At 41.5% G+C, this 14,743-nt stretch overlaps 1 protein-coding gene across 2 annotated transcripts in view; it reads left to right on the top strand.

Moving 5' to 3' along the window:
- Window positions 1–14,743, top strand: part of LOC122549782 (cell division cycle-associated 7-like protein) — a 27,606-nt gene continuing 12,863 nt past the window's right edge. The window contains exons 1-3 of one of the 2 annotated variants that reach the window (XM_087987079.1): window positions 1–437; window positions 1,512–1,616; window positions 9,355–9,477. In XM_087987079.1, coding sequence (XP_087843205.1) covers window positions 1,512–1,616; window positions 9,355–9,477 — 228 coding nt within the window. In that variant the 5' untranslated portion in view covers window positions 1–437. The remainder of the gene's footprint in view (window positions 438–1,511; window positions 1,617–9,354; window positions 9,478–14,743) is intronic. The other variant, XM_043689808.2, reaches the window with a different exon arrangement.

Below are 14,743 nucleotides of genomic sequence, written 5' to 3' on the forward strand. Positions count from 1 at the left end.
CTCCACTCCCCCTCTCCCTTTTTCCTCTTTCTCTCCTCGTCCTCTCACTGCCCCTCTCCCTCTGTACTGACCCAGTTGAGCGGGATTCCGACTTAGCGCGCCAAAAACCAAGCGCGCTTGCCTGTATCTGGGCCACACCATTGGTGCAGCAGAGGGGAGGACAATTAGCCGACGACCGGAATAGGCAAATTGGAATTAAAAATGTGAACTAGTCGGGATGAATTGAATCATTAGTAGAAGCACAGCTCGAAAATTCCCATTGTTCGATGAATGGCGACAGGAGCGGCTTTATTTCTGGGAGCTGTGTGTCTGTGCACCCCCCTCTTCCCCACGATTGGAACATTCCCATTGTCCCGCGGGGTTCCATGCAGGTTCGGCGTTCTATCCGGGATTCCTCAGGTGGCTGCGATTGAGCGGCGGTACCAACCAGGAGAAAGGTGAGTGTAGCAGCAGCTGCTGTATCATGGCTTCACTGACCACATCCAGATAGTGGGCTACTGCAATTGTTACACTTACTACTGCTCCAAGCTTTTTTTTTATTTTGCAGTTGTGTTGTGTAAACAATCTGGGACTGAGGGGGGTTTGGCGGGAAATGTGCACGTTTCCCCTGTTGAGCTGAAGAAAGCTCTCGGGTGTCTGGTTTTAAACGCTCGTTTTTAAACAGTTGTTCACCGGATTAAGCATACGCGTGGAAAATGCTTAGATAGCCTTTAAAAAGTGGTCATCATATTTTAAATATGATCAAGTTTGCTTTGAAATGCCTTTCCAACAGTGCAGAAAGATGACTGCTTCTTTCCACTTGGAGAAATGTGTTTGGTTTTTTTTTATTGATTCACTTTATCAATCTCAGGGAAATGGGGTTTGTTTTGGTCTTGCGCAGTCTGTTTCCTTGTTTATAAACACCGAAACGTTAACTTTGGTTTCTCTGCACAGCTGCAGCTAGACCCGCTGAGTTTTTCCAGCAATTTCTGTTTTAGTTTCCTTGTTTATGTTGTGCTTGTAAAATCGCAAGTTTTGACAACAAGAAACCGTGTGTAACAGAATGGTGGTAATTGATTTTATCTTCTGTTTTAACACTTTCTATTCTTCACATAATTTGCGTTTTTCGTGTTTATTTTGAAACTGGTAGTTTAGTCATTTTTAGGTAACATTAGATTACTTAGTGTGGAAACCGGTCCTTCGGCCCAACAAGTCCAAAGCGCAACCCACCCATACCCATACCCCTACATTTACCCCTTCACTTAACACTACGGGCAATTTACCATGGCCAACTCACCTAACCTGCACATTCTGTGGGAGGAAACCCACGCAGACACGGGGAGAACTTGCAAACTCCACACTCGCCTGAGGCAGGAATTGAACCTGGGTCTCTGACGCTGTGAGGCAGCATTGCTCACCACAGTGCTGCCCACAAACATGTTACACGTAGCAGGCACTTGCACGAATTATCAAATTATTTTGTGTTCAAAATTTTAGGAGACAGTTCATTTTCTGACTTTCCTTTTTTGCAGATGTCAAAATTGATTACAGATATCTTTAATACTCAGAGTGATGATGAAGAATTTCTGGGTTTTCCAGAGGAAGATTTTAGGAACAGAGATGACCATCTTAATTATGTAAGCAAACAAGAAAAACAGTAAATACTGCATAAATAACTTTTCAATGTAATCACTCTTGCGAACAATTGCACAAAAGTAATATGAGGCAGTAGGCTATGTTAATGTTCTGACTGCATGTTATACACTTTGTGTAAATGGTTGAGAACTTTTTCATATTATGTGAAATTGGAACGATTAAATAAGTTCACCAGAACCTGCCAAGTCACAACAAACTAATCATTCTTACTTGCTATAACCAGTAAAACTCTGCATGCTTGTCATAAGTTGATACTGGGATCTTCACAAATGCATGCATACTTCTGAAGAGCCCAAGGTTGGAAATAAGGGCCTGGTAGGTGCTCAGTGTGGCTACCTATGGTAAGTTAAAGGTCTGAAATATGAGTGGAGAAATGCAGAATTCACTGAAGATTACTTAATGATTTCAACACTGTGCTCCCCTGACTTCCAATTTGACAGCCCCTTTATTTAAAAAAAATCTCATTTTCAAATCCCTCTGATTGCATCCTTAATTTCTTCCCTTGCCCTACATTCCTGATTCTGTCAATAGTTGGTCCTTAGGCTGTGGAAATCTTTTCATTCCGTCTGTATTGCACTTTTTTGAGAGATGCTTTTTATAAAATGAGCCTGTGAATGAGTGGTTTGGTTACCTCTTCCTAATCCTGTCTTTATGAAAGCAGCGTATTTCTGTATTGGAAGTTTGGTATAAAACCAAAATTTTGAAAACGCTCAACATGTTAGCCAGCAGTTTGGGTGAGAAAACTAGAGTTAATGTTTCAAGTCCACGACTTTCCATCAGAAATCTCTCTTGATAGATGATCCTTGACTACCTCACAGAAAATACTGGGAGAAAATAGTCTGTGGAGCTTGTTGTGAAATGACATTTGGTAATATTTCTGAGGTTCACTGGAGTAATTTGCAATGTTAATGGTGCTATGCCAATGCAGTTTGTTTATAGGACTTTTGGGAATAGAGACTGAGTGAAAATTTTTGCTGGGATTTGTAGAATGATAAATGGGCAACATATAGTCATAGTAATAGATATGTACAGCATGGAAACAGACCCTTCAGTCCAACCCATCCATGCCGACCAGATATCCCGTCCCAATCTAGTCCCACCTCCAGCACCCAGCCCATATCCCTCCAAACCCTTCCTATTCATATACCCATCCAAATGCCTTTTAAATGTTGCAATTGTACCAGTCTCCACCACTTTCTCTGGCAGCTCATTCCATACACGTTACCACCCTCTACGTGAAAAAGTTACCCCTTAGGTCTCTTATATCTTTCCCCTCTCACTCTAAACCTATGCCCTATAGTTCTGGACTCCCCAATCCCTGGGAAAAGACTTTGTCTATTTATGCTATCCATGCCCCTCATAATTTTGTAAATCTCTATAAGGACACTCCAGGGAAATCAGCCTCTCCCTATAGTTCAAATCCTCCAACCCTGGCAACATCCTTGTAAATCTTTTTTGAAGCGTTTCAAGTTTTGCAACGTCTTTCCGATAGGAAGGATGCCAGAATTGCACGCAATATTCCAACAATGTCCTGTACAGCTGCAACATGACTTCCCAACTCCTGTACACAATACTCTGACCAATAAAGGAAAGTGTACCAAACGCCGCCTTCACTATCCTATCTACCTGCAACTCCACTTTCAAGGAGCTATGGACCTGCACTCCAAGGTCTCTGTTTAGCAAAACACTTCCTAGGACCTTACCATTACGTGTATAAGTCCTGCTAAGATTTGCTTTCCCAAAATGCAGCATCTTGCATTTATCTGAATTAAACTCCATCTGCCACTTCTCAGCCTATTGGCCCAGCTGGTCAAGATCCTATTGTAATCTGAAGTAACCTTTTTCGCTATCCACTACACCTCCAATTTTGGTGTAATCTGCAGACTTACTAACTGTACCTCTTATGCTCACATCGAAATCATTTATGTAAATGACAAAAAGTAGAGGGCCCAGCACCATCCTTGTGGCACTCCACTGGTCACAGGTCTCCAGTCTGAAAAACAACCCTCCACCACCACCCACTGCCTTCTACCTTTGAGCCAGTTCTGTATCCAAATGGCTAGTTCTCCCTGTATTCTGAGATCTAACCTTGCTAACCAGTGTCCCATGGGGAACCTTGTTGAACGCCTTATTGAAGTTCATATAGATCACATCTACTGCTCTGCCCTCATCAACGCTCTTTATTAATTCTTCAAAAAACTCAATCAAGTGAGACATGATTTCCTGTGCACAAAGCCATGTTGACTATCCCGAATCAGTCCTTGCCTTTCCAAATGCATGCACATCCTGTCCCTCAGGATTTCCCCCAACAACTTGCTCACCACCGAGGTCAGGCTCACTGGTCTATAGTTCCCGGGCTTGTCCTTACCACCCTTCTTAAACAGTCGCACCACGTTAGCCAACCTCCAGTCTTCCGGCACTTCACCTGTGACTATTGATGATACAAATATCTCAGTAAGAGGCCCAGCAATCACTTCCCTAGCTTCCCACAGAGCTCTAGGGTACACCTGGTCAGGTCCTGGGGATTTACCTACCTTTATGCGTTTCAAGACATCCAGCCCTTTGTTTTAAAAAATTCTCAAGGTCAGGTTCGTAGGAGAGTAGTCTGACACAGAACAAACGACCAAGAGGCGAGACTGCTAGAATATGGGCATTTTATTCCCCGCAGCGTCGCACAACGGGTCTGGCTTATACTCACTCTACATGTTACAAAAACTGGGAGCCGTCAGTTCTCGTAGAGCGGTTGCCAACAACCCACGCTCGGCGGTTAAACGTAACCCCGGAGCAGACTCACCGAACTGGAGACTTTTCCAGCTGATATACTCCCTTCCAGATATAAACATTCATGTGAACAGCAGAGCAAGGCTAAAAAACACATTCCATTTCTGGTTACATACAGATAAGAAGATTCACACGGGACTAAGCAACACCTCCATTCCGGTTAGATTCACACATGTTTTGGGACATAATTTTTAACCGTTTCACCACATTCCACTGCTTGGAATTTTACACCACACCCTTCCTCCTCTGTAATATGGACATTTTGCAAGGTATCACCATCTATTTCCCTACGGTCTATATCTTCCATATCCTTTTCCATAATAAATACTGATGCAAAATACCCGTTTAGTGTCTCCCCTATCTCCTGCAGCTCCACACAAAGACCACCTTGCTAATTTTTGAGGGCCCCTATTCTCTCCCTAGTTACCCTTGTCCTTAATGTATTTATAAAAACTCTTTGGATTCTCCCTAATTTTATTTGCCAAAGTTATCTCATGTCCCCTTCTGCCCTCCTGACTTCTCTCTTAAGTATACTCCTACTGCCTTTATACTCTTCTAAGAATTCACTCGATCTATCCTGTCTATACCTGACATATGCTTCCTTCTTTTTCTTAACCAAACGCTCAATTTCTTTAGTCATCCAGCATTCCCTATACCTACCAGTCTTCCCTTTCACCCTAACAGGAATCTACTTTCTCTGGATTCTTGTTGTCTCATTTCTGAAGGCTTCCCATTGTCCAGCCGTCCCTTTATCTGCATACATCTGCCCCCAATCAGTTTTTGAAAGTTCTTGCCTAATACTGTCAAAATTGGCCTTCCTCCAAATTAGAACTTCAACTTTTAGATCTGGTCTATCCTTTTCCACCGTTATTTTAAATCTAATAGAATTATGTTCACTGGCCCAAAGTGCTCCCCCACTGACACCTCAGTCACCTGCCCTGCCTTATTTCCCAAGAGAAGGTCAAGTTTTGCACTTTCTCTAGTAGGTACATCCACATACTGATACTTGGATGAGGTTAAGTTTATGAAAGCTGGGAGGGAAGTCAGGAATTGTATCTGCTAGTATCAAAAATGAAGATGTGCTGAAGCAGGGATGGATGGACAATGTTACAGATGCAAGCAAAAAGACTTGGATGTGAGGTCATAAACTTGGCTTTTGCCTAATTGGATCACTGAGATTTATTTTGAGACAGTGGCTGGAATTGATGATGTGGGAGCAGAGTATGTTGCAGCACATGTCAGAGGCGGAGAGGTGACCTTACAGAGGTTTATAAAATCATGAGGGGCATGGATAGAATAATTAGACAAAGTATTTTCCCTGGGGTGGGGGAGTCCAGAACTAGAGGGCATAGCTTTAGGGTGAGAGGGGAAAGATACAAAACATACCTCGGGGGTAACTTTTTCGCGCAGATGGTGGTACGTGTATGGAATGAGCTGCCAGAGGAAGTGGTGGAGGCTAGTGCAACTGCAACATTTAAAAGGCATTTGGATGGGTATGTGAATAGGAAGGGTTTGGAGGGATATGGGCCAGGTGCTGGCGGATGGGACTAGATTGGGTTCGGATAGCTGGTCGGCATGGACGAGTTGGACCGAGGGGTCTGTTTCTGTGCTGTACATCTCTATGACTCTATATGTGCAGTACAACAAAAATTACATTTGCTTTGAGAATAATTCGAATCCACAGACTTGTGTTGGTAAAGGTACAGCAATTGAAATTTCATGTCTTTGATTTCACATTAAATTTGTGCAAAGTCTCATTGATTGAAAATTTCAGATCTTTTATCCAGCAATGACCTGGATTTTTCATTAGAGTCATAGTCATACAATCATAAAACACCTAAAACACCTTTCTCCTTATGTGCACTGGGAAAAAGTGAGGACTGTAGATGACTCCGGTCCTGTATCCCTGTATTTCCCCAACTAATCCATCTAGCTTACACATCCTTGGACATTACGGGCAATTTAACATGGCTAATTTGTAGTTTCCCAGGGGTTTGACAGGAGTTTTCTCCACAACGTTTTTGTGCTAACCAACAGCGTCCTGTGGAACTGTCTGTTATCTAACTTTAGCTTGGAATTGAAGACACTTGCTTCAGGTTCTGGGAGTTTTGAGATTTACCCAGTGGGAGCTCAAATGGCTGGAATAATGTCCATAGAGTGTGGCATCTGATGTGCATGTTGGGTTTTACACCTGATGCCTGATCTCTAAATTCCTGATTTTTGGAGGCCAGAGGATGTGGACCCATATTATATTCTGTGAATGAGAACAGTGGTTAGAGGTGAAAGCGAGATAGTAGAGGAATGATAGCTGTTGAGCTACTCTAAAGAGATTGTAGAAGGAAGGGGGCTTGGATGGATTCTTCTGTAAATAATTGAAGTTTGCAGCACAGTTGGAGAGGACAGTTATATGTTCAAGGCTTTATTAATAGGAGCATAAAGGACAAGGAGGCTATCCTGAATATTTATAGAACGCTGGTTAGACTTCTGTTGGGGAATTGTTCCGTTCTGGGCAACACACTACAGGTAATCTGAATATGTTCGAGTGCAGAGGTACCTTAGAAGTATAGTTCCAGGAATGAGAATCTTCAGTTATGAAGATAGATTTTAGAAGTTGGGACTCTTTTTTTTCTTTGGAGAGGAGAAGGATAAGGGGAGATTTAATCAGTTTTCAAATTCAAAGTTTGGGTGAAGATTTGTAGCTCGGGTGCTTGTTATTTTGGTTCTGTTCGCCGAGCTGGAAATTTTTGTTGCAAACGTTTCGTCCCCTTTCTAGGTGACATCTTCAGTGCTTGGGAGCCTCCTGTGAAGCGCTTCTGTGGTGTTTCCTCCAGCATTTATAGTGGCCTGTCCTTGCCGCTTCCGGTTGTCAGTTTCAGCTGTCCGCTGTAGTGGCCGGTATATTGGGTCCAGGTCGATGTGTTTGTTGATGGAGTTTGTGGATGAGTGCCATGCTTCTAGGAATTCCCTGGCTGTTCTTTGTTTGGCTTGCCCTATAATGGTAGTGTTGTCCCAGTCGAATTCATGTTGCTTGTCGTCTGCGTGTGTGGCTACTAAGGATAGCTGGTCGTGGCATTTCGTGGCTAGTTGATGTTCATGGATGCGGATCGTTAGCTGTCTTCCTGTTTGTCCTATATAGTGTTTTGTGCAGTCCTTGCATGGGATTTTGTACACTACATTAGTTTGGCTCATGCTGGGTATTGGGTCCTTCGTTCTGGTGAGTTGTCTGAGGGTGGCTGTTGGTTTGTGTGCTGTTATAAGTCCTAGTGGTCGCAGTAGTCTGGCTGTCAGTTCTGAAATGCTCGTTCCGGAACGAGGACATGTCGCAACCCAAAGGACTAGCCACACTACCATACATCAGGAGCATTTCAGAACTGACAGCCAGACTATTGCGACCACTAGGGCTTATAACATTTCTCACATTGAATTTGCTTCAAAGTTTGTGAGAAAATTTGTAGCTCGGGTGCTCATTGAATTTGCTTATTTTGCAAATTACTTCATCTATGTGCCTTGTTTGAAATGTGCCGTTGGAAAGAAAGTCTGGAGAGAGATGCAGAGAGATTTTGTCGAGGTTTGTCCTGGGCAGCTCCGTGATGCAGACTCTGTGCTCTTCTGTGTTGGTTTTTTTTCTTTCCTTGGTTTCTTTTTAAGCTGTATCGGGGGAGGTATTGTGCCTATGTCTGACTTGTGCTTATAGGCGTTTTCAGTGTGAAAATAGTTATACTACAAAGAATGCAGTTGAGTATTGGTTCCGTTGAGGTATTTAGGAGGGCATTAGATTGTTTGAATCAAAATAAGGAGGGGAAAGGGCAGTAGGCTGGCACTAAATAATAATGCTCATTTGGAGTCAGTGCAGATGTAATGGACCAATTGGCTTCTTGCCTTGTGACAAATCTGTTCAGAGCCTCTCCTTATTTAACCAATGGAATGAAAATTGTTCTTGGGATTGACAAGTATGTTATAAAAATGATGCAATCCGTGTCTTGTACTCTTAATATTTAGCGTAGAAGTGTTGAAATTAAAATGATAATGCAAAAGTTTAGCTTGAACACGTTCTGGTTTAGAAATCTGAGCACTCAATAGTTAAACATTCGATTGTTTTTACATTGAAATGGTTAATTTTACTGTAATCAGTTTTAACGACATGCTGGCTTATGCAGAACTTACTGACATATCCACTTCCTAGTTTATTGTTGTCTGTGGGCCTTGCATAATTTTGCCTCCCTGGTTTGCCACATTTCCTAACAGTGCAGCTTTTATAATCACTGCTGTGAAGTGATTTGGAATGTTCTGATGTCATGAAAGATGCTGTGTAAATGTAGGCTATTTTTAAAATACAGAGGAAGCTCGATTATCCAAAGGACACGGCGGGCAGTATTTCATTTGGTTAATTAAATTCCAGATAACTGAATGCTGGATAACAGTTTAGCTGAGCATCGGGACTTTGCAATCTTGCTGGATAATCCGATATTTGGATAATCGAATGCCAGATAATCGAGGTTCCTCTGTATTGTGTGGTTTTGAAGGAGGCCCACTTGAGAAATTTCAAAGGTAACCCTGTGAAATGTGTGTATATGTTTTTCCCCTACAGTTTTTTTTTCAGTTTCTGAGGTTTACATCTTAATGCTGAGATACTCAAACCTCATTATCCTTTGTAAGTTAGTTTAGTGGTTTTTCGTAGAATATTCAAACATATTAACCTTCACAAGAATGCATCACCAAGCTTTCTCAGAATCTACAACTGCACTTTAACATAGTTTTTCTGTTCCTGCCTAGGCATCCTGTGGTAAACTAATGATTCCAGTGCAAACTCCTTGGGTTTAGTTAAATAAATACTCAAAACTTGCTTGTGAAGAGGATAAAGCTGTCATCTAGACACATTCTTTAAGTATGCCACTTTAAGGCAGTTCTGTTTAATTGTGTTTCCTTCTGTATTCACAGACACCAAAATTAATAGCCGACATCTTTGATGCACCAAGTGATGATGAGTTTTTGGGCTTTCAAGATTTTGAATGTAACACACGACATGATCATGCAGATGACAGCCCAAACCAGCATATTAATGTAAGTTAACAAAAATAATTTTTCAAAATTTAATTTAAATGGTTTTGCTGGAAAGTTTGCTGCACCTGTTCTGCCCATACAGTTCCAAACACTCACTTGAATGAGTAAGCTGGCTTGCACTTACTCCATCTTACTTTAAAATGTGATTGGTAAGCAAAATAAATGTACTTCAAGTTCATCCCTGATGTCTTCAGGTAAAGTGTTTTTAATTGTTCAAATACAAATCAAGAACATAAATGTGAGAAACAAAACAGAAATTGCCGGAGAAATTTAGCCAGTTTGGCAGCATCTGTAGAGAGAGAGAGAGAGCAGAGTCAACATTTGGGATGCAGTGGCCCTTCCATCACCTTGTTCTGAAGAGGGGTAACTGGATCTGAAAAATTGACTCTGTTTTCTCCCCACAGGTGCCAGAGCTGCTGAGTTTCTTCAGCAATTTGCTTTTGTTTCAGATTTCCAGCATCTGCAGTTTTTGTTTTTTTTAGATTACATTACATTAGATTACATTACAGTGTGGAAACAGGCCCTTCGGCCCAACAAGTCCACACCGACCCGCCGAAGCGAAACCCACCCATACCCCTACATTTACCCCTTACCTAACACTACGGACAATTTAGTATGGCCAATTCACCTGACCCTGCACATCTTTGGACTGTGGGAGGAAACCGGAGCACCCGGAGGAAACCCACGCAGACATGGGGAGAATGTGCAAACTCCACACAGTCAGTCGCCTGAGGTGGGAATTGAACCCAGGTCTCTGGCGCTGTGAGGCAGCAGTGCTAACCACTGTGCCATTATAACATAATGAGAAAAATTGTGTGGATGTAATAATTTTATGAATAGTATATTGGCATGAATACCTGATATTTTCATTCACTTGTTTAATGTTTAGTTAATCTGTTGAATGGTTTTTTGCATTGGGAATTTTAGAAGTATTGGATGTTAACATCCTCAAGTAAGCACCTTGACAGTTTTGCTTCCCAGGAGCCAGTAGATGAGATCATTCAACCAGATGGTTGTTTTCGTGTTAAGAATGTGAAGAAATTGAGCCAATTTGAAGTTGTAAATCGTAGCAACAAGAAAAACTGGTTTCGGACACGTTCCCAAAACTTTTCGTTAGAACCTCAATCAATTTTACTCTTCTGTTTTTCAAGAATGATTTTGATTCCTAATCATCATTTCCATATGATCTGTTCTACTTAAGGGTGAGGGAAAGTGTGGCACGCCGTCCTAGTGTGGTGGGTCTTGACATGTATATTTTGGACTCATCCTTATACTTGGATTCATGGAATAAATTTGGCTCTATCCATTCCTTAAAAAAGCTAAGCATATTGACTTTTCATCAAATTTGTTTGGACTTGGAGTTCAACAAATCCTTTAATTTTTCTTCACCGAGGAACTGTTGGCAGGGGTCTCTGTTGTAAATGGGTTCTGTTCTTGAGTGTGTATGCAAGTCGGAAAACAACACAGGACAAATATAAAATAAATATTTGTAAGTATAGGGAACTTTTGTAATATCAAATCTTTAAAGTTACAACCTGAATGGAATTGTGTTTTTAAGTTGGCCATTCATAACTTGGGGGGGGCTGTATATCTAGCACATTACTGTATCTGTGCTCTCAACGGTTATTTGTTGCTAAAACTTGCTATGCACTTGCAGCAGTTTTTGTTTTTTGTGGTTCAATGCCACTCTATTTACTTTTCAAACAGTTTCTTTTGATAAGAATTAAAACTGCACGTTTTTGATACAGGTCACCTATCCACAATGAGCAATCCAATACTGGTTTCATTTCTGTTCTTCCATCTTAGCCTTAAACCTTCCTCCTCTTCAAATATGTGTGCAATTTTTCTCTTAACTGTTTGGCACAACCATTCAAAGGAGAAAAACAATGCAACAATTCTTTCTGGAAAATTTTCATAATCTCAATTTTAATGGTAATCTATACATAATTTTTGCTTGTCTATCATTAGATCAATTAGAAATTATTTTCCTTTAGTGTATTATATTTTTATAATTTTAGGAAATTATATTAGATCCTTTTTCAATGTGACAGAGGTTAAAGAATTTTCCCTCTATCATACCTCTTCCTTGTATTGCATTTGTGTCCTATATAGCTTTATTGTGCATTTCTGTGATGGGACACCTAAAATTACAAAGGTAAAACCAAGAGTGCCAAAGTTCATCCATTAACCTTTGTAGGAAACTTTGATTCCTTTCTGTACCCAAGCCCAAATCATTTCTGTATACAACAGAAGTGGACACAGCACTTTGTCTGGGCTACACCAATTTTGTCTAAGCAATGTTTTTTTTTTCCCCTCTGTCCCTGTTCACTTGGTTAGCCGATGTTTTTAACCCAGGTTGTGACATTGATTTATGCACTTGAAAACAATGCCTTCAGAAAATGCACAGGAGCTCAAAGTTACAGTGTTTCCTTTTAACTGTCCAATCATTTCCAACTAGTCAGAGATGTATGCACAGAAACAGACCCTTCAGTCCAACTCGTCCATACTGACCAGCTATCCTAAATTAATCTATTCCCATTTGCTAGCATTTAGACCATATCCCTCCAAACCTCACCTATTCATTCAAATGCCTTTTAAATGTTGTAATTATACCAGCCTCTATCACTTCCTCTGGCAACTCATTCCATACATGCACCATTCTCCGCATGAAAAAGTTGCCCCTCAGGTCCCTTTTCCAACTTTCTCCTCTCACCTTTAACCTATGACCTCTAGATTTATACTCCTCCACCCTGGGGAAAAAGATCTTGGCTATTTACCCCATCCATACTAAAAGCCTCTCCCTATAAATCAAACCCACCATCCTGGCAACATCCTTTTTATAAATCTTTTCTACACCGCCTCAAGTTTAATAACATCCTCCTTTAATGATGACTGACTGTTAATTGCCAAAATTTGATCAAGGCATTCCCCTGAGAAATGAATTGGGGAATGACTGTTACTTGTTTTTTGAGTTGGAACAGGTACTGTGTTTAGGACATGACTGTGTGTGTTTGCAAACATTCACTCCCTCCAACACCAATGCTCAGTAGATGCAGTGTGTACTATCTGCAAGCTGCATTGCAGAAATTTAGCAAAGATGCTTAGGTAGCACCTTCCAAACCTATAGCTTCTTTTGTCATGAAGGACAAGGACAGTAGACACATGGGAACTACACTAGCTGTAAGTTCCCCTCCATGCTGACTTGGAAATATATTTCCATTCTTTCAATGTCATTGTTTCAAAATCCTGGATTTCCTACAACATATACATTGCAAGAGGGCAACTGACTACCACCTTCTCAAGGGCAACGAGGGATGGGTAATAAATGCTGGTCCAGTTGTCAATGCCCACATCCCATGAACAAATCTTTTTTTAAAAATTACGTATAGCTTTCAATGTATGCATGTGCACCATACTATATGACTGGATGCGCTCTCTGGATTAGCAGCCAGGGCTAAGGAAAATTCTAAAGCCTTTAGCAAACAGTGTTAAGGAAAATTGGCCCACTCAAGGACAAAGGAGGAAAGTTGTGTGTGGAGTCAGAAAATGGGTGAGATTTTTAATGAGTAGTTTGCATTGGTATTCACTGAGGAGAGGGACATGATGGATGTTGAGGTTAGAGATAAATGTTTGATTACTCTAGGTCAAGTTAGTATAAGGAGGGAGGAAGTGTTGGGTATTCTAAAAGTCATTAAGATGGCCCGTCCCCAGGTCCGGATGAAATCTATCCCCGGTTATGAGGGAAGTGAGAGAGGAATTAGCTGGGGCCTTAACATATCTTTGTAGCATCCTTGAAAACGGGGGAGATCCTGGAGGACTGCAGAATTGCTAATGTTGTCCCCTTGTTTAAGAAGGGTGGTGGGGATAATACAGGTAATTATAGACTGCTGAGCCTGATGTCAGTGGTAGAGAAGTTGCTGGAGAAGATATTGAGGGATAGGATCTATTCCCATTTGGAAGAAAATGGCCTTATCAGTAATAGGCAACATGGTTTTGTGCAGGGAAGGTCATGTCTTATGGTAAATGGGAAAGCCTTGAGGAAAATTGATGCACAGAGAGATCTGGATGTTCGTGTCCATTGTACCCGGTCCATTGGTGGTAAGGCAGGTCAATAGAGTGGTCAAGAAGGCATACAGCATGCTTTCCTTCATTGGACGGAGTATTGAGTACAAGAATTGGCAGGTCATGTTACAGTTGCATAAGACTTTGGTTCAGCCACACTTGGAATACTGCGTACAGTTCTGGTTGCCACAGTACCAAAAGAATGTGGATGCTTTGGAGAGGGTGCAGAGGAGGTTCACCAGGATGTTGCTTGATATGGAGGGTGCTAGCTATAAAGAGAGGTTGAGTAGATTAGGATTATTTTCATTAGAAAGACTGAGGTTGAGGGGGGATCTGATTGAGGTCTACAAAATCATTGAGAGGAATAGATAGGGTGAATAGCAAGAAGCTTTTTCCCAGAGTGGTGGACTCAATTACTAGGAGACACTAGTTCAAGGTGAGAAGGGAAAAGTTTAAGGGAGATATGCGTGGAAGGTTTTTTACGTAGAGGGTGGTAGGTGCCTGGAACGCGTTGCCATCGGAGGTGGTAGAGGCAGGCACGCTAGCATCATTTTAGATGTATCTATACAGAGACATGAATGAGCAAGGAGCAGAGAGAAAATGAGTGACAGATTTCGATAGAGGATCTAGATTGGCGCAGGCTTGGAGGGTGAAGGGCCTGTTCCTTTGCTGTAATGTTCTTTGTTTTTTGATTATCAATTAAATGTTGTCTAATTGTCGAACCATATCTAATATTGGACGCATGAGTTTTGCTTGGATGTTGTTGGTACCCTGCATGTAGATCCGCCGTTTGATATGATTGGCTAGTCTTCAGGACATAACACCCTGAACTCCTGGCATCACAGCAGCACTGCAATTTGTATACCACATGACTTCAGTTCATGGTTTTGTGCAATAAACTGTGAGAATTGGTCTGACCAGGTTAGCCGTAAGGTTGCCTTCATCCCTTTGTCAGCATCGAGCATGGTCATACACTGGTGGCATGTCGAGATTGTCATGATATAATGGTGCAGTACCAATGTGTTCGGTTTCCTTGCTTGATACATAGGTGAATAGGCTAGCAATGTGAATTAACATGTGGACATGGCATTGCTGTAGCAGTCTTGCATACAATGTAATAGTTCACACTGTATGTGTATAACTTTGTCAGCACTATCAAATCACCCAACCATTTGTCCAAGTTATGCTGTGCAGAACCTGTCCT

The sequence above is a fragment of the Chiloscyllium plagiosum genome, unplaced genomic scaffold (assembly GCF_037043375.1).
Source record: "Chiloscyllium plagiosum isolate Xiang-an unplaced genomic scaffold, Cpla_swu_hap1 HiC_scaffold_5, whole genome shotgun sequence".
Taxonomy (NCBI): domain Eukaryota; kingdom Metazoa; phylum Chordata; class Chondrichthyes; order Orectolobiformes; family Hemiscylliidae; genus Chiloscyllium; species Chiloscyllium plagiosum.